This window comes from Stegodyphus dumicola, chromosome 2, assembly GCF_044657685.1.
Source record: "Stegodyphus dumicola isolate Sdum_Otavi_A_Nest chromosome 2, ASM4465768v1".
NCBI classification, from domain to species: Eukaryota; Metazoa; Arthropoda; class Arachnida; order Araneae; family Eresidae; genus Stegodyphus; species Stegodyphus dumicola.
In genome coordinates this window covers 58,327,936-58,352,122 of record NC_140769.1, presented here as the reverse complement: position 1 = coordinate 58,352,122, position 24,187 = coordinate 58,327,936, and the positions used below count along the sequence as shown (strand labels likewise).

The window sequence follows — 24,187 nt, the reverse complement described above, 5'->3', positions numbered from 1 at the left end:
GATTCAATCCTAATCCTAACTCTAACCCTGAAGTGCTTCTAACCATCCAGTCCTCGCCACCATTTGTTTTTCCGCTCTAGAGGGAACGGGCATCTCCTAAGCTTCTCACTATTCTGTATTATTGCATACTAGTTAAATTAGATTAGATTATATGAATATGGCAAAGACAGGAGGGCTATCTGAAGGAAGGCTTTGCTGAAAGGAAATATTCTGAAAAGATTATACAGAATATGGGCTATTACTGAGAGTATTTGTGCTTCCTGTCTTGTTTTTCATACTTCCTATTTCAAAAGTAATTTTAAATTCTTACCTGCCTTAACGCCATTAAAATATCACGGAATTAGTAACAAAAATTAAAATTTTACTCTGAAAGCCTTTTGTTCTGCTAATAAGTGCATGGAATCGTCATAATTTGATCTGCGGTTTGATTTCGGGTTTACCAGGATCGCAAGACTTGATAAATGCCCCTGGCTCACCAATGATCATAGATATTTTTTAATATGTTTTAATTTGCTGTAACTTGGATCGAAACAGGTTGAAATGTTCGTGATTCTCCTCAGACAGTTCATCAGATTACTTTTTGTGCTTTGGAATTCTTTCTTTGTCAGAATAGACTCAAATGCAATTTTTTCAGCTACTGTTTTAGACTCTTGTATCCAATATTCCATATGATTTTTCTCTCATTTTTTTATAATTCCTCAGTTTTGGTCTGTTTATTCGTTAACTACACAGAACGTGGAAGAGAATTTTTGAATTTTTATATTTACTCGATTGAATTCTGGAAAAATATTAGTTCAAATTTTCAGGTTCTACCTCGTGCTTTGATTTCACATATCAGAAATATCTTTAATTTTTTTCTAAATATTTCATATTTCCGGTAAATTCATTAGAAGGACTTTTACAGCCTCATATTTTCCCGACCATCTCGTCTGGCTGCCTCCTTTTAAGTTGTATTTTGTACATTTTTTCATAATATATCATCGAGTAGTCCATCCGACAAAAAAAAAAAAAAAAAAAAAAAAAAAAAAATTTCTGAGTAATTCCAAACAGATTAACTGCTTCGGGGTGCGAAGAAACAAAATGCACACAGACAAGATATGAGGTGTGAGCCAAACATGGCACAAATTCCTACAGCTTATTCATTTTTGTAATCCTAGCTTGTACTGTTTTAGAAATGCCAGCCATATTAGACCAGTTGTCGTAAGACTGACACCAACATTGTCCAATATCTAAACCATCAAGTGTCAACCATTAAGACACTAATTTTCTACAATGCATTCAGAAATACATTGTCCTATCTTTCCACCAGCTTCTATGAAATCAATTAAATTTTCCTTTATCTCACACACATCACCACACGTTTTTACGTATTGAATCACCTGGTTCATTTTTTTCTGTATGAGGCACATATGGAATGCAATCGAGCCTTATTGTGTAGTATTAGGCTTCTTTAATATCGTTTAAAATGCTACTTCAGACTGTTTTGCTTTTAAATTAATAACTTCATTTTGAATTATCTTTGATAAATATGATTCCTTTCCCTGTGTTCGTTGCTTTGACTGGTACTTAAGAGTTGAATTATGTTTGGCAAGCAGAGAGATTAAATTAGAAAATTTCCTTTGCTAGGTCGAGGACACTTTGTGAACAGGTTACTTGGGATTTCATCAGATCCAAGAAGAGAGCGACAGTTTGTTGAAAGATACAGTGCCGCATCCATGACTATATAGAATCTCTCTCCATTTTTCTTTCTCTGTGTGAATGAGTCACTCAGAGTTGTTGAATGAGTTGCTCAGAGTTGTGATCGAAGCCTTGGCACGATTTCGTTTGTTGTACTCTAATTTTCCACGTAATCATGCACCTCTGTGGATTCCAGACGCTTGGTGCTCAGTTAATCTTGTTAAAACTTTTTTCCAATTAATGAAGCCTGTAGCATGGTGGAGCGGCAGCATCATGTTTTGGATAAATCTTGCAGGGTGTACAAAAAATTGCATTCTTGTTTTTAGAATATGTAAGCCAAGATCTTCTAAGCTTTTCATTATATACTAATGTTCTGTATCACATGTCAAATGTCTGCCATCATGTTCAATAGCACTGAGGTTTACGTTTTCTGGGTGTTACTGGCTAATAATACTGATTGACTGCTTAAGAAAGATTGTTGGTGATTGTTAATTTTTTTTTCTATGACCAGCAAACTGCGTTGGTCCAACAAATAAAAAAATTTTAGATTTTCGTCTTTCTGCTGCCCGCCCCCATATAAATGAAGAGATCTTTATACCATGGTTTCATGTCCTCCAGCTATTCGTGTGATGTCGATGAAGAAGGTTGTTCTTTCAAATGCTGATTTGTAGATTGTTTGAGGAAGATATATGCAGTCATGTTTGATCGTGCAGATTGCAAGAAATATTAATACCCTCTAAAATCGCAACACAATCGGAATTGCGGCAGGGTCTTACGGTTTACTTCTTCCGGGAAGTTATTTTTTCATCTTAGCTGAAATTTTTTTTCTACGTTTGCCCTTATCTTTGGCTCGCTTTCTATATTCCTCTTTTCTCCCCCTCGGTGCGCAGATGGTTTATTTTAATCTAAATGAAATTCACTATGAACTGCCTTAATAAGAATAACTAAGAATTGACATAATTACACTGAACAGTCCTAAATAAATGGTTGCATCTCGCTAAATATAGTGCGAGCTATTAAAAGCAAGCATATCTAAAAAAAGAAAAAAAGAGTACAGAAAAGACCTGAAAACTATAAAAAAACCATTAAAATAATAAATATAGCTTTAAAATCCAAAATACGCTCCACTGTTCCGATTCAAACCAAAGGTGAGCCTAAGTTGCTGACTGGCTGCAAAAAAATCTAAATGCCTTACTTTATCTTGACGACATAATGACGGTGTCTTGTATATACTCCACGAATATTAATTTGAATTATTTCATTTGTCCAGGATGGCCCAAGGTTAAATTTTTGGGGGTTAGCTCTTAGAAAATAGTTACAATGCTTCTCCATTTCCCAGCAGATGTTGCTATGAAAATCAGGTGACTTCTTCAACAAGCTATCGTTCTATTTCTCATTTGAATACATCCCGCCCAGACAGGAAATAATTGAGGGACTCCAGACATTACTGATAGGGTCAGTCTGATTCTATCAATGATGCCTGGAGTCCCTCTGTTGGCCTCTTTCTGATCTTATATTTATACTTGTAATCGGTTGTACTTAACTTTATTTTAACTCATGTTCCTTTAAAAGGGTTCTTAGTATTTAATTATAAATCTTCTTAAAAGAGGTTTTTAAACTTGGCCTTAAAACTATTAACATTGTACTAAAATTAGAGAGCTGTTTTAGTGAACAACATATCAAATACAATCCAGCGTTATATTTGAATTTGCCACCCGGGGCAAGAACCCCCCCCCCCCCGGCTAGATCCAGGACTGGTTCATAATGTGTAGTCTTTTCTTGAAATTAAAGTTGTTACACCTTAATCCTGTTATTTTAGAATTGTTAAGTGCATATATCATTGAAATTATGTAATTCAATAAGCTATTGATACCTGTTTTTGCAATATTATCTGATGAATGAAAGCTTACACATTGCATTTATATTATGAAAGTTTTTAGTAAATGTAATCACTCCAGTTAATTATGTTATAATTATTATTCTAGCAGATTACATTCTAATGGGAGAAAAATTGTTTTAAAATGTTGCTCTTAACATTAGCATTTCAAAAGTTTATGAAGAATAAATTTCTCTTAGGATCCTGAAATTAGGATCTATCATTATGAAACTGAAAGTACAAATATTTTAATGAGATTATTTAAGGATCTAGTGTGATGCAAAGTTTTAAGATTTATATACTAGAGCTTGCCTTCTCAGCAAACCTACTTAGTACAGCAAATATGTTCACTATGCATATACACTTTAAAATTTTATTGTTTATTTGTTTCAAGTGACTAGTTGTGAATATTATTATTATTATCATTAAATTAAGAATCAGAGTTGTTCTTTCCTTCATTGCATGAATTTTTATGTATCTTCTAGGAACTTTTATAACTTTGGATATCTGTATCAACAGATTAGAAGCTACTGGCCTCATAGATATTGTAAAAACTGTTGAAAGAATCCGAGCCCAGCGAGCATATAGTATTCAAATGCCAGATCAGTATGTATTTTGTCATTTGGCATTATTAGAGTATGCTTTAAGTCGGGGTCTCTTAGAAGATGTGGATCTTTCTGGCTTCAGTGATGATGATTCTGAATCTGAGTAATGCTGTAAGAAAAATTCATTCCGTCTGACCATAGTAATATCATCATTTTTATGTGATTTTTCATTATTCTATCTGTTTTCTAAACAATGCCCTGAAACTCATTTAAATCAAGCTAACCTCACTATATATTGCTATAACTACCTCGTACTTATTCTGGAAAGCAATGTGAGGACTCATTCTATGTTGTATAATAATTCAAGTATCTGAGTATTTTTCACATGGCTTATATGAGATGTGAAGTGAAATGAAATTGATGTTATTTCTTAATATCTTTAGAAGGAATCTTTCATATTAAATCACTTCATGTTTTAATTTAATTTTTTGTACTTAGAGTAAAGAAGTATTTTGTTTAATTTTACATGTAAACACATAATTTAACCTTTTGTTCTATATCCTTTATACTATGTTATATTAAGATGAGACACATACTAAACTGCTATAGTGTTAACTCTGTAATATAATGAATGATTTTTATGCTATTATTAATCATTTTGGGTATTTCTATAATTCATAAAAACTGCAGTTTATATGTGCATTTTAAGTGTTATTTTATTGTGTTGTAAATTCATATATTCGAAATATTAGTTTATCTTAATTTTTAAGTTAATTTAAGAATCAAGCTAAATGCTATAAAAGTCCTCAAAAGTGCATCACTGAAAGTTATATATAATGACAAATTATAGAAAAATCATACTGTAAATTAAATAAAGTATGTTTACTACTGTTTATAATTTAGTCCTGAATAATGGTACCCGACTCATCAGTATCCTTGATTTAATGGTTGTTTTCATTTTTCAAACCTGAAATATATAAAATAAGTGTAAAATTATGCTGTGTTAAAAATTATTTTCAAAAATTAAATTTTTGGTATGTATTTTTAAAATATGAAGGAGCTAAATAATTGGTTAGCACAGATACAAATTTTAGCATTTATAGCTGGCTTAAGACTATTCCTAAATTTAACAATAATTTTAATATTCCTTTGGTAGTCATTAAATCAAGGTCAGATTATATTTCGCGGAGGTATCATTATTTAGCTCTAAACAAATGTGAAATATACTTAAAAAATTACATTGACTTAAAATTATTGATTAGCACATTAAAGAGTGATGATATTTTCATTATACAAAGAAATTCGTGTTTTTTAAAAATAGTGTTAACATCCATGTGCTTTAAGATCTGTGATAACTGCAATGAATGCAGTATACCACTTTTTGTTAACTGGAATCAAAAAGTGTATTTTTATTGCCACTGGAAGCATACTTCAACTTTTAGGGTTACAACCATTTCTAAACATAACTAATTAAAAATACCTGGTTGAAAAGTAGTTACCATTTTGTTGCATTAATAATATTTTTTTATTTATTTTGTGATCATTAAAATCAGCATTAAAGCTGACTGAGCATGTGTTTTTTCCCATATGTTCAACATCCTTTGCTTGAAAAGAAGGAGCAGTTTTACTTTATTTAAGTGTCATTGTCTTTTGGGCTTGGTATAACTTTTTATAGCATAAAGAGGTTTGGTGACAAAAACAACAGTATAATTTTCTGTAATATCAACACATTAAAAATGAAAAATTTCATTCCATCAGATTTAGAATTCATTGTACGAATTCTGTTTTGCCACTGCAAAAAGCGATGCATCAGCTCTGTAGTTGGTAGTCATACAATGTAAAGTCTGAGATTTGGAATCACCTACAAATTGAGTGAATCAGAAATTTCTGAATTTTAGATCATTAATTCATGTCTAGTGAGATGACATATAGAAAATATAAAATTAAAAATATGAGATGATTATTTATAAAATAATGAAACTTTTTTTACCTTAAAGGAGCAAAAATTTACACCCACCAAAAGCATTCGTTTTATTTTAGTAAACATTTTTTTTCAACAAATCGTTTAAGCAGTTTCATTCTTTGTGTTAAAAACTTTCCCTTTGATATAATAATGTAATTACTTGTTCAATTATAAAGTTATATTGCCAATGTCCTATACTGCTATGTCGAGGGGGTGGACACTTCTTACTGCTTTTTTTGGGGAACAAATCCCCCCTTTTTATCACTAATTATCATTAGTATAGTTGGGCTTCTTTCCTGATGTAGTGACGTTTTCGCTCTTAATTTTGTTTTTCTCTTCCATGTGTATGTTTATAATTTCGGATTTGCCAAGACAAGTGGCTATCCTACTTATCAAGAAAGAGTTATTCTGCAAAAAGAAAGATAATTTTTGAATAACCACTTTGTGAGATTAAAATATGACTGAAATCTGAAATAGCAATATGTTCTGAGTTTAAGGACCATACTACAGATTTCACCCCTCTATTAATTGGTTGATGATCAGAGTATTGTCATCTCAATGGATTTCAGTTATATTATCTTCATATTGTTTTCAAAGTTCTTAATCTGTGGCTGTCTATATGAAATTTGGAAGCTGATTGTAAGTTATGTCAAGTAATTAAAAAATATCTGTAGACATATCCTTTCATGATCTTGTAATGCTCCATACAGCAGATTTTTACTAAAATATTTCAAGAATTCTTGGATGGTCTAACTACTGCATCAGTTTCAAAAAGGCTACTTTATATTTGCATTTCATTGTACACAAAATTTCAGTACCTTTCATCTGAATGATGGATATACAGTTTAAAGAAGAGTGCAGTTCATAGTACTGAGCTTAAGTTCAATGAATGTTTCTTTCTTCCTTCCTACTATGCCAGCAAAAGAAAACCACTGTATGTAACATTCCCCTCCAAACAAATATGGATCTTTGAGCTTCACTTATTGTTTACAAAGCTAGATGGAAGATGGGAAAATGCTGGCCCCCTCCCAAAAAAACTACTGAATGGTCAAAAATTAAAATGTGATTCCACTAATTGGTAGGTGTTGAAGGGCAAAACAAACTATGCAGGATAACACCATATTATGCAGATTGTGATGTTTTTTTAGCAAAAGAAATATCTGCTAATCTGGAGAAAAGTCAATTTATGGCATTCTTGCTTATTCTTAAGTGCCATATTTTCTGCAATATGCAAAAGAAATAAATTAAAAAAGAAATCTGAGGTACAGATCCAACAATAGATCATTCTAATTATTGGTTCACCATATTTGAAACTTTGTACTGTAGTTGTGTGATCTTGACACTCCATTAGTGTTATCAGCCAAGTAGCTTCCATGCTTGTTTAAAGTCTGCTCTTAAAGAAAGTTCTTGTCTAATAGTATAATTTTAATGAAAAGTAACAACTGTATAAAAATTGGAAGATATTTTAATGAATTTGCAAAGCTTTAATTACTTACGAAGTATGAGAATATCCCACAAGAATACTGACTGGTTATAAAAACGTTATTACTATTATTTCATAGTAGAAAAATATATATATTGGTGTAGTGTTATTTATATTCTTATTATTTGAAATATTTTATGTGCTGTGCAGTTTTTTTTATATATATATATATAGGTGTAAATTAGAATGCTTAAATATATTTTGTTGTTGACAAATTTTGCCGTTAAATTCACTACTTTTGACTGATCCAGCTTTGATGGAATTATTCAAAACTGAAGATAATTATTATAAGTTTTGTGGGAAAAGTATTAACTCTTTCATTATATTTTTAGTTGTTGGTTTGAAAGTAGTTGAAAAATAGTCATTCTGATTTTATTCACAAAAATAACTGAGAAGTTTCAAAATCCATAATAATGTATTTTATTATAAGGCTTCTCTCCTTACATTTATAAGTGTTACCTATTTTTCCCTCCATTTATTTGTGATTTATGTTTCATTATTTTAATAATTATACTCATTTTAAGTTATGCATAAAATAATTATTTCTTTAAATTCTAGAATCATTTCTGAAGTTCGTAATTTAAAAGCATTAAGTTGGGCTTTTCCAGTGACATACAATTGGTTTTAAAATAAGTTGGAACTAATGACATTTAACCTGAAAGTGAAATTCTGCATTTAATTAGAATCATTTAATTCAAAACAGAAGCAGAGGCTAATAAACATCAGAAATTTTAATTATTTTTGCAAAATTTAACACTGTGAGAATGCATTAAACATATACAATGACAGCCAGATTTAATTGGTAAGTCTCAAAGACCTCTTTAGATGAAAAAAATTGTTATAGTGTGCTGTTACATAGTTCAAGATTTTATTGTTAATCATTATGTAAACAGTCTTCCCCCTCTTTTTTTTTCTTTTTAAAGGGCTTGATTTGCATTCACTTTGCAAGTTGCATACTTTATGAAGCAACTTTTGTGACAGAATTTATAGGTAAATTCTTTCATGTGTTATTGGAAAAGAAACATATCAGTCTAAAATTTAAAAATTAGGCAAAAAAGCAAATTTATTTTTAATTAAATTTTTGCAATTTTTTGCATCTTTTCGTGTGAAGTAATTTGCTCCTGAGAAGAGGGAATATTTCTGATTGCACTTGAAATCAATAGAATTTTATTCGAAAAGTTGCTTTTTCTATAGTTCTTTCATGCATATATATAACTTTATAATCTAAGCAGTATTACTCATTAGTTTTATTTTTCCTTTAATTTTGAAAGTATTGAAGAACTTTAAACAACACATTACTTTAATAGGTATATATAGCTATTGAATATTTTTAAAAAAAATTTCCTTTATACCAAAATCAAATTTCTTTTAATGTTATTGAAAAAAGAATTGTATCTTTATAAGAAGTATTTTAAAATGAAATATTGGATTTACCTAAAAATTATTTTTCTAATATTGATCTTTAAAAACTACCCATATAATAAGTAGCTTGTAAAATTTTGATTTCTATCTGTTATTATTTTTTACTGGTGGTTTTCTAAGTGTAGTTAATATATACACAGTTTTTTAAAATTTATTTGCTCTATTTCATATAGGTACATGATGTTAAAATGTTGGTTTCAAAAATAAGTATTAAAAATACTTAGGTAATAGTTATACATGTAAAGGTTTGCATTTGAATGGAGTTCTCTCAGTTTCTGAAAAATATGCATATCATTAAAATTTCTTTCTTTTAAGATAAAGTAAGTTGTTTGTTATAGTTGCAAAGAAAAATAACTACCAAATGAAGATAGCTTTCTGAAAATCGATATGTAGGCATTGCAATGTGCTGTAATGTAACTGAGTGTAGAGTTATTTACATACAGTATCATGAATGTAAGTAATTTATTGAACTGTATTGAGGCAATTATGGTGGAGGCCTAGCTTGTTTAAATGTTATTTTTTAAGTAATTTAATAAACTATAATTTTGGAAATATAAATTTAATTTTAACAGGTATCCATTTAAAAGTATTACTCCCCCTTTCTGAAACTGATTGTTGAATTAAATAAATTCTGCTTAGAATTTTTTTCAGGACATTAAATGCAATTATGAGTTTTTTATATAACATGCAGATTTATGTACATGTGTATTGTTTTTGATTATAGGACAATCTTTTGGGAAGGGAGGAAATATTAGTTTTTATATAATTTACACTGTATGGTTATTTAAATGGTTTATTCTTTCTTTAAAAAGGTGTTTGTTTAAAGCAAACTCTCATTTCAGATTTTGAATGTTGTTATTTATTAATATTTCATTGTGAATAAAACATGTTTTACTCATTTACGTATTTTCACGTGAAGTTGTTGTGCTTGTTATATAAGTATGAAAAATGTAGCAAATTGTACATGTTGCCTTTATCAGTTTCTTTTGTAAGTATTTAAATTATTTAGGTGTTTTAGTATGAAAAACATATATTGAATTGTATCAAGAATGTGTGAAGAAGTTGAAATGTTTCAATTGGTATGGAAATTTTATGAAAGATAGTAAACTTTTTATCGTGTACTTTTAATGTTAAGGTATTCAACCTTCATAAAATTGCAGTTTGTTTGTAGACTTATATTTATTTATGGAAAAAAAAACCGGTTTTGTGCCTTTTTTGCCATTATTGCACTTTCATGTAGGTATTTGTTTATACAGTTTAGATGTAAAAATTTAATTTTTTTAAATTTATTATGTTAATACATTTAAAGCTTATGTCTTTTTTTTTAATGAAAGTATCTTAAAAGTGGAACTTTTTGGGCAGATACTGTAAAGGGATTCACTTTTTTTAATAAAATGATTCTAAATATTTATTGTTTATGTATAAATATGCTATATTTTTATTTTTTCGCTTTGTAAAATTTCATAGCTTACAATTAATTTTTGTTATTTTTTATTGAAGTATTGTGTATAGTACTTATTGCTTAATGAATCACTTTACTAAGTGCTCTTTAGTTAAAAGAGCATTGCATTGATTTATTTTATTTATCATGCATTCAAATATGTTTATGCTTTTAAAGAATTCGTCATTTTGTTGATTTAAGTTTTTTATTTTTGGTTTTAAAATGTATATATATTCATCTTCTTAAAGATTCCATTGATCTGATTTTAAAATTTGCAGTTTATAATTTTGGTAAAAAGGAAAAACTCGTATGACTTTTGTGATGTCTTTTCTCTGTATTCATTACAAGTGTGTTTAACTAATATTCGTTACTTTATAAGTTGATTATTATTAAAAAAAGGAATTTAATTTTGGCTTTATTAAGGAAGGGAAAAACACATTGCATTTAAAAGTTGTTTTGTAAATTTCAATTGAAATTACATTTTATTGTTTTCCCACTGCCATGTAAAAAATTGCACAACTATAAAGAACTTTGTTCATTACAAGCACAACATAATTAAAAACCAATTGTACAAAAAGCAAAGTCACAGTGCCTACTCATGATCTCAGTTTTGTGAGAATATATCATTTTGCAGTGCACTATGCAACTTGATAATCATTCAAAACTTTCGTCCAATGTGACATATTTTGAATATGTCAGTCCATTGATCATTTTTTCTCCAAAACACGTTTAGTGCACTGCAAAATAATTATTTGTCATACTTGTGAACATTTTTAGATTAGTTCTATATGAAATCACAAATTACATTCTGTGACATAAATTCAGGAAATTTGCATAAACTTCATAAGTCTAAAAAAAAAAATTTGTGGTCATATTTCTAAGTTCTCTGGATAACATCTAGTTCAGCATTTCAGCATTCAGGTTTTTTGTATAATAGAGTCCTGCATATGATTCAAGAATTATAATTCATTCCAAGGCAAACAATGTTTAGAAAAATAGACACAAGTAGAGAATGTAATAGTAAGTAATAAGTTTTTACCAAAAAATTACACTTATTTGCATATTGAAAATTTTAATATTAGTAGCATTAATTATATCTGATATAAAGATTATTATTCCTTCATATACACTGACTACCAGTAAGTATTTGGACACCTGTGATAGAAAAGAAAAACTAACTTTATTCAAAATCAATAGTTGGTAGAGCCTCCACGAGATGTAAATTACAGCGTGGACCCTCCGGAGCATACTTTCCACAAGTCTTTGTACGACAGCTAGTGGTATTTTCTTCCACTCGGCTTGGAGAAGACATAGAAGTTCCTTCACCGATTTTGCACTGGTAGTGCACCCTGAATTCGACGACGCAACTCGTCCCAGAGGTTCTCGATAGGGTTCAGGTCTGGACTCTGGGCAGGCCAGTCCATTCGATGAACTCCATTGGCAACATACCAAGCCTTGGTTAACGTCGAAACATGATAACTGGCATTGTCGTCCTGAAAGTAACAGGGGTCCAACCCGTAAAACTGCCACAACGTAGGAAGCACATTGTCATCCAAAATAGTGCAATAGGCATCGGAGTTGAGATTACCATGAATGGGGACCAAGGGTCCCAGCCCATACCAGGAGAAACATCTCCAGACCATAATTCCACCTCCGCCAAACTTGACTATTGGCACAATGCATTCTGGCAGGAGACGTTCTCCAGGTAGACGCCAGACCCAGACCCTGCCATCGGAACGGTAAAGGGTGAACCTTGATTCGTCACTCCAAAGAACCCGTTTCCACTGATCTACTGTCCAATTTCAATGTGCTTTGCACCACATTAACCGAGCAGCGCTGTTGGACTTTGTGATCAAAGGCTTATAGGCAGCAGCACGACCATAAAAACCAAGTAGATGTGCTTCCTTACAGATGGTAATTATTGAAACAATACTCCCGGATGGCTGATGAAACTCCTTACGGATGAGGGCCATCGGTTGGGTGCGGTTCCTCCGAATTTCTCTGGACAGCACTTGTCGGTCTCTATCTCCCAGTTTCGTTGGTCTGCCGACTCGGGGAACATTCCAACAATCACTGCTCACCTTCCACTTCTCAATCACATAGGCCACTGTCGATTTTGAGTACTTCAGATCGCTAAATATGTTCCTTAAGGACTGGCCACATTTGTGATACCCGATAATTATATCTTTCTCGAAATCAGAGAGCTCCGAACTGCAAGGCATCTTGCATGCGACTAAAGCCGATGCTGTTTCTTACACAATATATACCGACGGAGTCCGTGACGTACCTTAGGACCGCAGATATCATCATTCGCATAGGTGTCCAAATACTTATTGGTAGTCAGTGTATATGTAATTTATGGTGTAGTTAAAACATTCAGTGTTTTTATTGTGACATTTATGTGTTATTATTATTAAGTCTTAAGATTGGAAGAAAATCCATACTGAAGTCTGGACAAACATTGAACTTATTATTTTCTTAGAAGCCTCTTATAGCAGATTTTCATTTTTTAGAAGTATCTTGAAACTGATTTTTCAAGCAGGTTCTTGTTCTTATATTTTGGAGCTTTAATGCATTTCCTGATTGTAGTTCCTTGAAACAGAATGAACAAATTCATTTTTTCAGAATAAATGTAAACTTTTGTTCTGAGTTCACATAAAAAATTCCTTATAGTGTAATTAAACTGCATAAAAACAGTTTTCTTAGAATTTGAAACAGGAGACATAATTGTAGATTAATGTAAATTGAACAGTAATGTTAAAGTGGTACTGTAATTTAAATTACGTATGAATATTTTGATTCTGTTAAAATTTATATATATTCTATTTATATATGGTGGTTTTTAATTCTTTCTAAAATTTCGAGCAGTTAGTGAGAATGATGTGTGGTTCATTTTTATTGTCAAATTAATTAATAACATTTTGTTTTTTTAAACTTGGTTTAGAAATGTTGAACTATTGGAAGGGAAATGTGAACATAAAATTAGATCATATTAATCTAATATAAATTAATTTGCATAATATTTTCTAAGTTACCCTAAAAGCGTTTGTTTCATCTTTGAAGAATTGTAATATTAACTGATATCAAATATCTGTGTTTTCGTCCATGGTTTGCAAAACTAGAAACATGCAGAAATTCTGTTTGTAGTTTGTATATATATTTTACATGCATATAAAACATTGATTATTTGTATAGTTCAGTGATAAAAAGCTGTGTTCTTCTCTTTCTTTATTATATATATTTATATATATGTATATTACTGTATCTTTGCTAAAATGTAAATTTATTTGTACTTCATGGAGTTTTTCCCCTGCATAGCATTTTACAAATGGTGCTTCTCTGAACAAACTGTTATGATAAAATATAGAGCTGTTTACCTAGTCAGTCATGTCACCGAATTTTAAAATAAAGTCGATGACAATGAAATTTGTGGTCTGTTTATTATTATTCTTAACATCAATTTTTGATGATTACATTTGTAAATTACATATGTAAATTACATTTGGCTCATTATGTGTAGTATTTATATATCTTGCATAATCAGGTAGTTCTTCATCCTCTCCTTCATCATTCCAACTTCTTGAAAATTCTTATATAATGGTTGCTTGTATGCTTGTAATTTGTATGTGAACTCCCTTAAATACCACCTTGCTGTAACTGGCTGTGTTTTTGTCAAGAATTGCTTTCTGTGAATCGGATTGTCAATTTTAAGGGAAAATGTACAATCAATTCCCAGTTAATTGAGAACAACATCCATGGTTAAATGATTAATCTAAGAACATTTAAAAAATACAGGAAAATGAATAACCCATATTATAATCAACAGAAGAATATCATTATTAGTACATATATAAAGTATTTCGCCTGCCCTGTTAGCATGTCTTCGTGATGTAGTGGTCAGCATGCTCAACGTGTATTCAAGAGGTCCGTGGTTCGAGTCCTGGCGAGAGCATTGCTCTACATTTACACCCGAACTAAAAGGTGGTAAATAATGATTCTTTACTACCAAGATTTGGCAATTGGGTCTCCTAAAACCCCAATCGCCCTTTAAAAGGGGGGTTATATAAGGTATTTCTCCCACCTTCTTAGCATGCCTTTGTGTTGTAGTGGCTAGCACGCTCAATGAGTATTCGAGAGGTAGTTTGAGTCCTGGTGATGGCATTTCTCATTTTTCATCTCTTCTGCTTCGAAATAAACCTGATGTCTCTACACTTGGTTATGTAAATTAAATCCATATTCAAAACAAAAAAATACATGGTAAATAAGGGAGCAAAAACATCCTTTACTAAGTTATAAAAGGTATTAAAAAATTTAATAAAATAATTTAGAAAAATTAGAAGAGAATTTGATCAGTGGTATTGAATTCAAACTCACTTGAAAAAGTCAGTTAGAAACTTCTTGGGGTTTTTTTTTGGCAGAGTTGATTTCCCAAACATAATCTGCTGTACTCCAACAAGCTTACACCTTTTTCTTTTACTTCCTGTATTTTCAATAGAAGTCTGTTTCAGACTTATTGTTTTTGTGATAGTAATTTTCCAGTAATAATAGTAGTTTCATATTATTTTTTCTGATCCCAATAAACAATCTGAACTTTTTTTTTAAACTGGGCCCAACTGACTTGTTTGAACTGTGCCAAGACAAAATATTATTTTTTCAAAAAGTAAAATTTTTAGAAAGTTAAATAAGAGCACTGCTTATGATGGTTCTGAAAGCTCTCAAGATTATACTTAGTATTTAAATTGTGTGATTTTTTAGATTGTAGTTGCTTTGTATAGATATTTGTTTCATTGATTCTTGTAGTTTGTAAATGTGTGTAATTAGATAATGAAGAATTCAGATAAATGTGAAATATTGGAATGAAACTGAAAGCATTAGAATACATTTATATTAAATAAATGAATTGAATGTTGGAAAACTGAGTGAAGGATTAGTGGAAAAACCTGAAATTCTTTTAAGGTTTCAGTACGCAAATAGAAATGTGAAAGTTACTCTCTCAAAATTATACTATAAAAGATTTTTAAAAAGTAGAATCATTGATAATGCATTATATAGATATGTAATTAAAAAAACTCTATAATGAACAACAGAACATTTCAGCTGTCATAAATATTACTTTTATGAAAAATTGGCAGAATTTTGCATAGTAATTAAGTGAAAGCAATAAAAGTCAAACAAAGCTACTGTTTTTGTAACTAAATAAATGTATAATAAATATTTATGTACAACATATTTATGGATTTTTGTATTTTGCATCGCTACCTATGAAAGCTGTTTTATTTTCATTTTGGGGGTTAGGTAGCTATTTATTTATTTGGCCTCAAGTCTAGTCCCATAGGCCAGTTATATCAAGGTTCTGTTATCTGTATACTTTCATTCTCTCATAAATTAAAAATCTTTGTGGACATGTAGTGTATGCATAGATTGAATAGAAAGGCAGAAATTTATCAGCCATTTATTTGCAAAATGTACAATCAATTTTAAATTCCTGTACAAATATGATACCAAATATTAAAACTGCTTTATAAAAATAATATGAATTTATTATGACATACTTTTTAGGAGAAAAAGAGAAATAAAAACATGTTTATGGCATAGTGCACTGTATATATATATTGCTGTGCTTAATGTTTTGTGTATGCGTGTTCATAAAAAAAAAAACAGTGCAGACAACATTAAAGTGCAACAAACTACTTTAAAGGATGTTGTATATAATAATATTTTTTTCTGTACAGTAGCTATTACTAAATGCTTTGCAGTGCTGTGGTAAATAATGAAATTTTTAAAAAAAGTATGGTGAATGAGTTTACTAAACCTCCATCAGATATCTGCAAATTTTTGAATTCCTTTAAGTCACTCTCGAAAGCTTTCATAATGCATTTGCAGTGCAGTAATGTTGCTTAAAATGACAAAAGCAAATAAAAGTAAAATTATTATGTATAAATTTTACTAAACTACCATCTAATTACTACGTATATAGAAAAAGAGATAGAGGGTGTGGAGATAGAGAGTTTGAGTGTGGTATCATGTAATCTGTATATATTGCTTGGACATAGGATTTGATACATAAAGTAGATGTAGTTAAAAAGAAGATTGTTTATTTACCACTATTATGTGAAGAACCACCAGTGAATATGGAATATAAGTAAGTTTATTCCCAAACCCAAATATATTGTTACGTTTTCTTCACGGGTTTGTGCAGATTTGGAGTGAATGACACTTGATGAAGTATCAAAACACACTTTATTTAGCCAATATTAATCAGGACAGCTCCAAAGTCACGTTTTACAGTCGTCAAAGATGTACTACACTCGCTGGAACAATCAGCGACACAGCCTTCAGGTTATCAGGCTATAACGGGGGAGACAGCTTCACTACAAAGCACCAGAGTACAGCTCCCGAGTCTGCTTCGTCGTTCTCGGAACTCCACGCACTCTCGAGACTCTCCACGCTACAACTCGAGATGCATTCGCCGACACACAGAGCACAGCTCCCGACTCTTCGGTTCAGCCGTTCTCGGAGCTCAACACACTCTCTTGATGATGAACTAACCACTATACGCTAAGAGACTCTTTCAATGCACCCGGCACTCGCTGCCGGCCTGTCAATACAATAGACTCCGCACAGACTGACTAACTAACTGAAGAGACACCAACTCTCAGCAGGGTTTATATTTTTGCTGGTGTTCAAGAACATTCTGGGCTAAACCGGTAAGAAATCGTTCCAGAAGGTTCTCCATCCGTCCACAGCATATCGCCAAATGGGCGATTTCTAGTCAAATGTGGCAACCCTGCCTTCCCTTACCATTTTATGGCAACCTTAAACCTGCTTTGTGGGAAAGCTATCTTACTGTGCTTTGACAATTCGTAACAATATTTTTCGGTAGATGTTATTTTAATTACACTAAATTCTGGAATGGGCCTTTAACAAAATTTTAAAGAATATTTCTTAAATATATATGAAAAATAACTGTGTACCTGTTCATGTAGTTCATGTTTTGGAATTCCAACCGGCTCTCAAAACTTCACCTAAAAGGCAAAATTACTGTAGAAGTTTCTGTTATTACATGTATCTGTTTAAATATTCTATAACTTTAAATTTAGTATTTTATTAGCCTGAATGTAAAGTATTTTTTCCTTAAAATTCTTTTCTGAAGTTTTAGTCTTCTCATGTTGACACCCTAATATTAATTTATCATGATCACGTCTCATTTAGAACATTTAATTAGCATCTTATAAAATGCCATAAACATACCAAGTTCATAATGTATGAATCTGTCTTATATACAGGCTTTTTTGTAGCCCAAAAGGGTCATTAGTCTTGAAATGGTGGTGAATCACTATAAAAGGTATATCTCTTTCAAATTGTTACCACCGGATATCGTCACTCTATATTAAATTAAATAATGAAGAATCTGCATAAATATATGCATGTTACTCACACTGTGAAAAACCAATGGTATATAGAGCCAAAACTTTTGCATAATGTAGTCCTCCACCCAAACATGAGCACCTGGAAATATGAATTTTGAATTTGTTTTATCTATTTTATATTTTGTAAAACTATAATGAATTTTTGCATAACAAACTCAATGATTTCAAAGCGAGAGGTGGCAACACTGTGTGGAAAAAAGCATTTTTATCTTTAGTGTGAGACTGTCTGTCAGAAGTTCTAAAGATATACTGTTTGTAAATATTTTGTGATTTTGCTGTTGAATCGAATATTATGTGGCATAAGTGATATTTATTATTAAAGGTGATATTTATTAAATAAAGGTAAACACACAAAATATTAATAAAAAAAGACCAAAAAAAAGTTTTGTAAAGGCATGTTAGTAAGAAAACCGAACATTGGTGTAATGAACTGAGAAAAGACCGAATAAAAAAACAGGAAAATGTATGCCAATGCTTAACACTGCATTGAGAATTCTAAACATGTACTGCTTTTAATTTTTTTGAAATTTTGCTGTTGATTTGTATATGGCATAAGTGTGAAGAAAATAATGCTTAATGATAAAGCTAAAAAGACCAAAAAAAAAAAAGTGTTTGTAGTAGTAGGTGTAACAGCAGATTAGATTGCAGGCTAAGCAAGAGCATAAGGAGAAGAAAAATTTGGTTGACCATTAAAATAGGAAACCTTTGAGATTTTTTTCTTTCAACTTTTTCTGGGTTAGTTTTATATGAATAGCTATTCTTTTAAGTTATAACTGAAAGATTCTCAAGAGCAATAATTAGAAATTGAAAGATTAATCTATAAAAAGGAGCATAACATTAATGACATTATATGGAATCCACTTGAATTTGTAGAATGGTAACGAAGTTTGAATGTAATCAAAAATAACATAAAAATAATCATCCTCGTTTGCACAACAATGCAAATTTTTGTTCTTATATTTCATATGTTAAAGAGCGAATGCTTAAATTTTGATTGAAAGTATTCTAGGACCATTACGATGTAAATTCGTAAGAAAGCCTCTGTCTGAATAACTGTAAAAAATTACTTACCTCAGAAGCAGACACATATATGTAAAAATTTAAAGATCCTTAAAAATGCATTCTCTCTGGAATATGGAAATAGTTAAAAAACATGTTATGTGTCTCGATGTCAAAGTCGAAAATGTTCCCATCTACTTCTGAGGACCATTTTTTGGCTGTAATCACCAAAAGAGCAGAGTTTAATATCTGTTTCGTAAACTGCAAGAAAATTTGCTACTATAGTCTACAGAATTTCGAATATCCCAGTACGCTGTGAGTGCCTTTATAAAAATAGTGCTTACAGCACCATTGATTGAAACCAGATTCTCCTAATTGACAAGGCTAGACTTTTTTTTTTAACAACAGTAGAGTTTACAAGCTGGAGAGAGGAAAACACATAAAATTCGAATGTCATTCAAAAGACATTGATACTAATCATGATCTGCGCAGGCATCAATTTGAATGACAATTTAATTCTGTTTAAATCGTTTTACCAGTGAAACTGTGAATCTTGAAAAATAGTGAAGCAAATATTTTTTATCATTATATGTTAACTTTTAGAGGTACTGTTGTAATATCCTATTTAAATTGGATATCCTTGAGAGCTAAAATATTGAAGTACTGTGTAGCGACTATTCGCTTGGATATCCTTGAGAGCTAAAATATTGAAGTACTGTGTAGCGACTATTCGCTAAGTTCTTGTAATTGAGAAGTCCAAGGAAGGGTTAGATTTCCTCATTACAACCCAAAATAAGTTAACATATGGCCCTTTCTCGGGCTTACAGTAATCCTCCACTCAAGATATGAAAACTAGAAACTAATCTACTTCTAACTAAAATAAACCAGCCGAAGCTGCACAGGATTAACTAAGCAGAGTTGGCCCTTATTTAAGATCATTGGTGTATACTACCAGGTACATAACAAAACGGCCGAATAATCCCAAAATTAGCAGCAACAATGTGGCTGGAAGGCAGAAGACTCTCTTCTATGCGTTTTTAGTGAAGTGACATAGACTTCAGCTTAAATACTGGTTTCTATCACATTTACATAAAACGTAATCCGGAAAACTCATTCTGGCAGGGTGACATAGGTGAAAAAGGAACGTAAAGGAAAAGCTTGTTCCAAAACAAAACTAACTATTAGAAAATTAAAATAAACCCTACACAGGGATAACTTCATTCCAATAGGAGATAATCCTTGTCCTAGCTATGTTCTTCTCCCATCTGTGGCCAAGAGGTTAAAAATCGCTGAATACCGATAGTTCGACCTGACTTCGATTAGATCCCAGGTGAATCTGTAAGTTGAATGGTCGGTTTCCTCCATATGTAACATGAATACGAGCCAATTTCCCTTATAAAGTCCTCTACGAAGGCATCCCTCCTTTAGGCAGATAGCTCTCTTGGTTTTGCCAAGTTCAAGTAAGCTTACTCAGCATGCCCTATTGGTCTTAAGAGTGCCTTGAAACATGGCTACCAACTCAAAATTTCCATGTGTTTTTTCACTTAAAATATAAAGCTTGACAGTTTCCTTTTTTCTTTCATTATAAAATAAAGCATTCAGCCAGATGTGGAGCTACTTCTTATCACGCTTTCTTGTTTTTTGCTGTCACGATGATACGCATTTCATTTCGCCCAAATACAAAGCATGGATACTTCACCTTTAGTTTTTTCAAGAACTTACGCAATCTTTTTTTTGTTTTCACATCTTTCTATTTGAGAAGATTGACATAGTTCAAACACGAAAACTCCAATCACCAGTATCAAACTAACTAATGTTTTTCGGGTCCAAAATATGAAAATAAACTAATGTTTAAGAAAGTTGCAATGTTATGAAGTATGCAAATTGAAACAAACTTACAGAAATGTAAAGTGAGGTAAGACATGCAAATGATTAGAGCAGGGCCGTTCTAAACGCAGGTGCAGGGCGTAAAAGAATGCGGGGGCGACAATCAGGGACCGATACCAAAACTAAATAATAACTGCAAACGGAACAACATTTTCCAAATACATATCCCGATCTGTTACTATGGATAATCCCTCATTAAGGCTCGTTTCCACTGCTGCGTATGCGTTTCTCCAATCAGCGAGCAAGTTCACTTTGATTGACATCTGCTATCCGATTAATGTGCGGTGATGGATGACGTACGGATGGAGTTCAACAATGTTCAACTTCTACCGTATGTCTGCGGATGCGTTGGGGTTATGTGGTAAAAAAGGAGCAATCAGGTGTAATCACCAAAAATTAATGGCGGCAGAAGTAGCAATGAACGCTCGCTTAGGGAAAGAATGTTTTGCTAAAAAATACTTATTTCTGAATTAATATTATAGCGAGAAATCTGCATGCTGAAAAAGACAGCAGCTGAATTTAGTTAAAAATAAGATAACTGCAACTACAGTACTTTTTCATAGATAAAATTAGGCATTCAAGAAATTCAATTAAAAAAAAATCAATGGCAAAAATTATAATTTTAAGTCCATGAAATAGCAAAATTTGTCCTGACAATTATTTCCTAGTTCTGCATACTCATTGAAAATGAATGTCTGACTATATCAAACTGCTATAGCAAATTAGATATGATTAAAAGATTTGTTACTTTTTCTTTTGAAACAAGTAAAAACTAAAAACGTTAATTATAAATTAAATTTGATAGACTTTTAAATATTCCGCTGCATTAAAGATTGTATTAAATTTGTATTTATCTATTTATAAATGTATCTTTTTGGCTAACATATATTTGTAAGCACATGAAATATATTTTTAGCAGCCCGTTTAACTTCAATCGGAACGCCACTTTAAAAGGTAATGTTTTTTGTAAAAAATGTACCAGAAGTTGAAGAACAAACTCTGGTGAAATTTTTAGACGATAGCACACTGAAATAGGACCAAAAAATTTAGTTTTAAGAATTGATTTACTTGATGATGTATATAAGCCAAAATATGCATACGACTCCTGTGTGATGCTTGGTTAGTGGTAAAGCTAACGGTAACAAGGTAAATCAAATGCAAGTATCAAAATTCATGAATAAATATATAATTCCAAAAATTTATTTATCCTATTATTCACTTATGCATTTTTATAAATTTTTGGAATTTATTTATAATTATATATTTATTTATTCTATTATTCACTTTTGCATTTTTATAAATTTTTGGAATTTATTTATCCGACTATCTTATTTTTCACTTAAGCATTTTATAAATTTATAATTCCAAAAATTTATAGAAATGCATAAGTGAATAATAAGATAATAGGATAAATAAATTTTTGGAATTATATATTTATTCAAGGATTTTGATACTTGCACTTGATTTACATATGCTCTCAGAATTTAAATGATATTGTAGATTAGTTCACAGCAATAATTAATCATTTATTTGTTTGCATTAAATTTAATTAACTTTAAATTTGCTTTTTACGAATAGAGAATGTTTGTTAAATTCAAATTTCATTCCTTGCAGCAATGGTGCAAGAGAATTATTTAAATTTAATTTAACTTTAGTATTTATTCTTTTGAAATATTGTACATATTGCGAGCCCTTTTACAACTTGGAACCCAATTTCGTCCTACTTTCAGTATCAATAAACACTTTTGCCTCAAACAATTCAATCAAGATCTTGATAAATTTATCATTTTAGTTAGTAATAAATCCAATTTACCTACTACTACTTTTCTTGAATGGAAAGCTGCACTGATTAAAGAATTTCAACATTTACTATTCAAGACACCTTCTTTCAACTCTTTACACAATAAGAAGCAACTCTATAATCTAATTAAAAAACAACAAGATAATTTTTTCATTACAAAAATTGACAAAGCTAGCAACAATTTTAGTATTATTTGAAAAAAGTTTTAATTCGACCTTCTGCACAAAGAAGTAAATAGTAATTGCACTTACCAAAAAATTACTGCCAGCACCAAAATTCTTATCAATAAATTTAACGCACTTCATAAAAGACTTAAGATACATCCCCGGAACTATAATAACAGATTTGAAAATATCTATGCGTTTCCAAAATTTCATAAGTCTCCTATTAAATTCAGGTTTATAGGCAATAGTACCAAAAGTTATCTTAAAGAAATAGATTATCTTTTTGCAAACAAACTTCGTTTAATACGTGACTTGATTAATAACTATGATTTTAAGGATCTGCATTGCAACTGGATGATTTCAAGTAACGAGCTAGTGATTAAGACAATTAATTCACTTAAAATAGACCATATACAATGCTACGATTTCGAGAACCTTTATACTACCTTGCCACTTGAAGAAATTTATACCAGCTTACTTGCTCTACCAGATATAATTCCACAGATTTCGACAATAATTGATACCAAAAAATGGCAACTTTTTCTTTCGAGCGTCCTTTTCAATAATTTTATTCTCTTTAACAATAGCATCTTTAAACAAATTCAAGGGATCCCAATGGGAGGTAATTTTTTAAGTGCTGTGTGTGAATTATTCCTTTTCATAAAAGAATTGACCTTTGTCCATTCACTAAATAAAGAACATAAATTTTACCAACACATATATCATTACATTGATGATATCATAGCCTTTAACAACCATAACAAAATAGAAGCTGCTAATATCTACCCAACTTGCTTAAAACTAAATAATACAAATACGGTGCAAAATAATGTAGTATACCTTGACCTAAATATTATTAATTACAATTTTATTAAAGTTTACGACAAGAGGAGAGAATTCCTTTTTTCTACACTAAAGTTAACCAAATGGAATTCTAATATTTCCAAAAGAATCATCATTAACACAATTTTTTCACAGCTACTTAGAATGAAAAGAATATGTAATACTACAGAACACTTACAAGAAGAAATACTTTACTTTGTCACAATTTTGAAAAATAACCAAATTCCTCATAAAATAATTAAAAATACCTTAAAAAAAGCTGGCATTAGCCTTACCAATTTTTAGATAATTTGTTTTGGATAATGAAATTTTATGCTTAAAGCCCAATGGGACGGTATAAAGTGGATGGCTGATTCAGATAATCTAATGTAAAAATTGTATAAATGTACAGATTATTCTCGTCACTACATTTTCTTTCCTCCAAAGATTATGGCACTATACTTTAATATTATTGTTTTAATAGTTTTGAATTACTTAGATGGCCAAAATCTACTATTATTAACAAATCGGGCCTTTTCATTTTTCATAGTAGCTTGACCGCCCTCTAGCTTGAAGAATGACGACTTTTATTAACAAATGTCTTTTTTCCAATTTACTCTTTCTTTTGTGGCCAAAAATAAGTAATTTTAGCTGAATTAGCCATTTTCACTTATTTG

At 30.8% G+C, this 24,187-nt stretch overlaps 1 protein-coding gene across 3 annotated transcripts in view; it reads left to right on the top strand.

Moving 5' to 3' along the window:
- LOC118184749 (tyrosine-protein phosphatase non-receptor type 9-like) overlaps window positions 1-13,833 on the top strand; it is a 147,225-nt gene extending 133,392 nt beyond the window's left edge. For all 3 annotated transcript variants that reach the window (XM_085810679.1, XM_085810677.1, XM_085810678.1), the window contains one exon: window positions 4,039-13,833. In XM_085810679.1, coding sequence (XP_085666805.1) covers window positions 4,039-4,265 — 227 coding nt within the window. In that variant the 3' untranslated portion in view covers window positions 4,266-13,833. The remainder of the gene's footprint in view (window positions 1-4,038) is intronic.
- The last annotated feature ends 10,354 nt before the right edge of the window (window positions 13,834-24,187 follow it).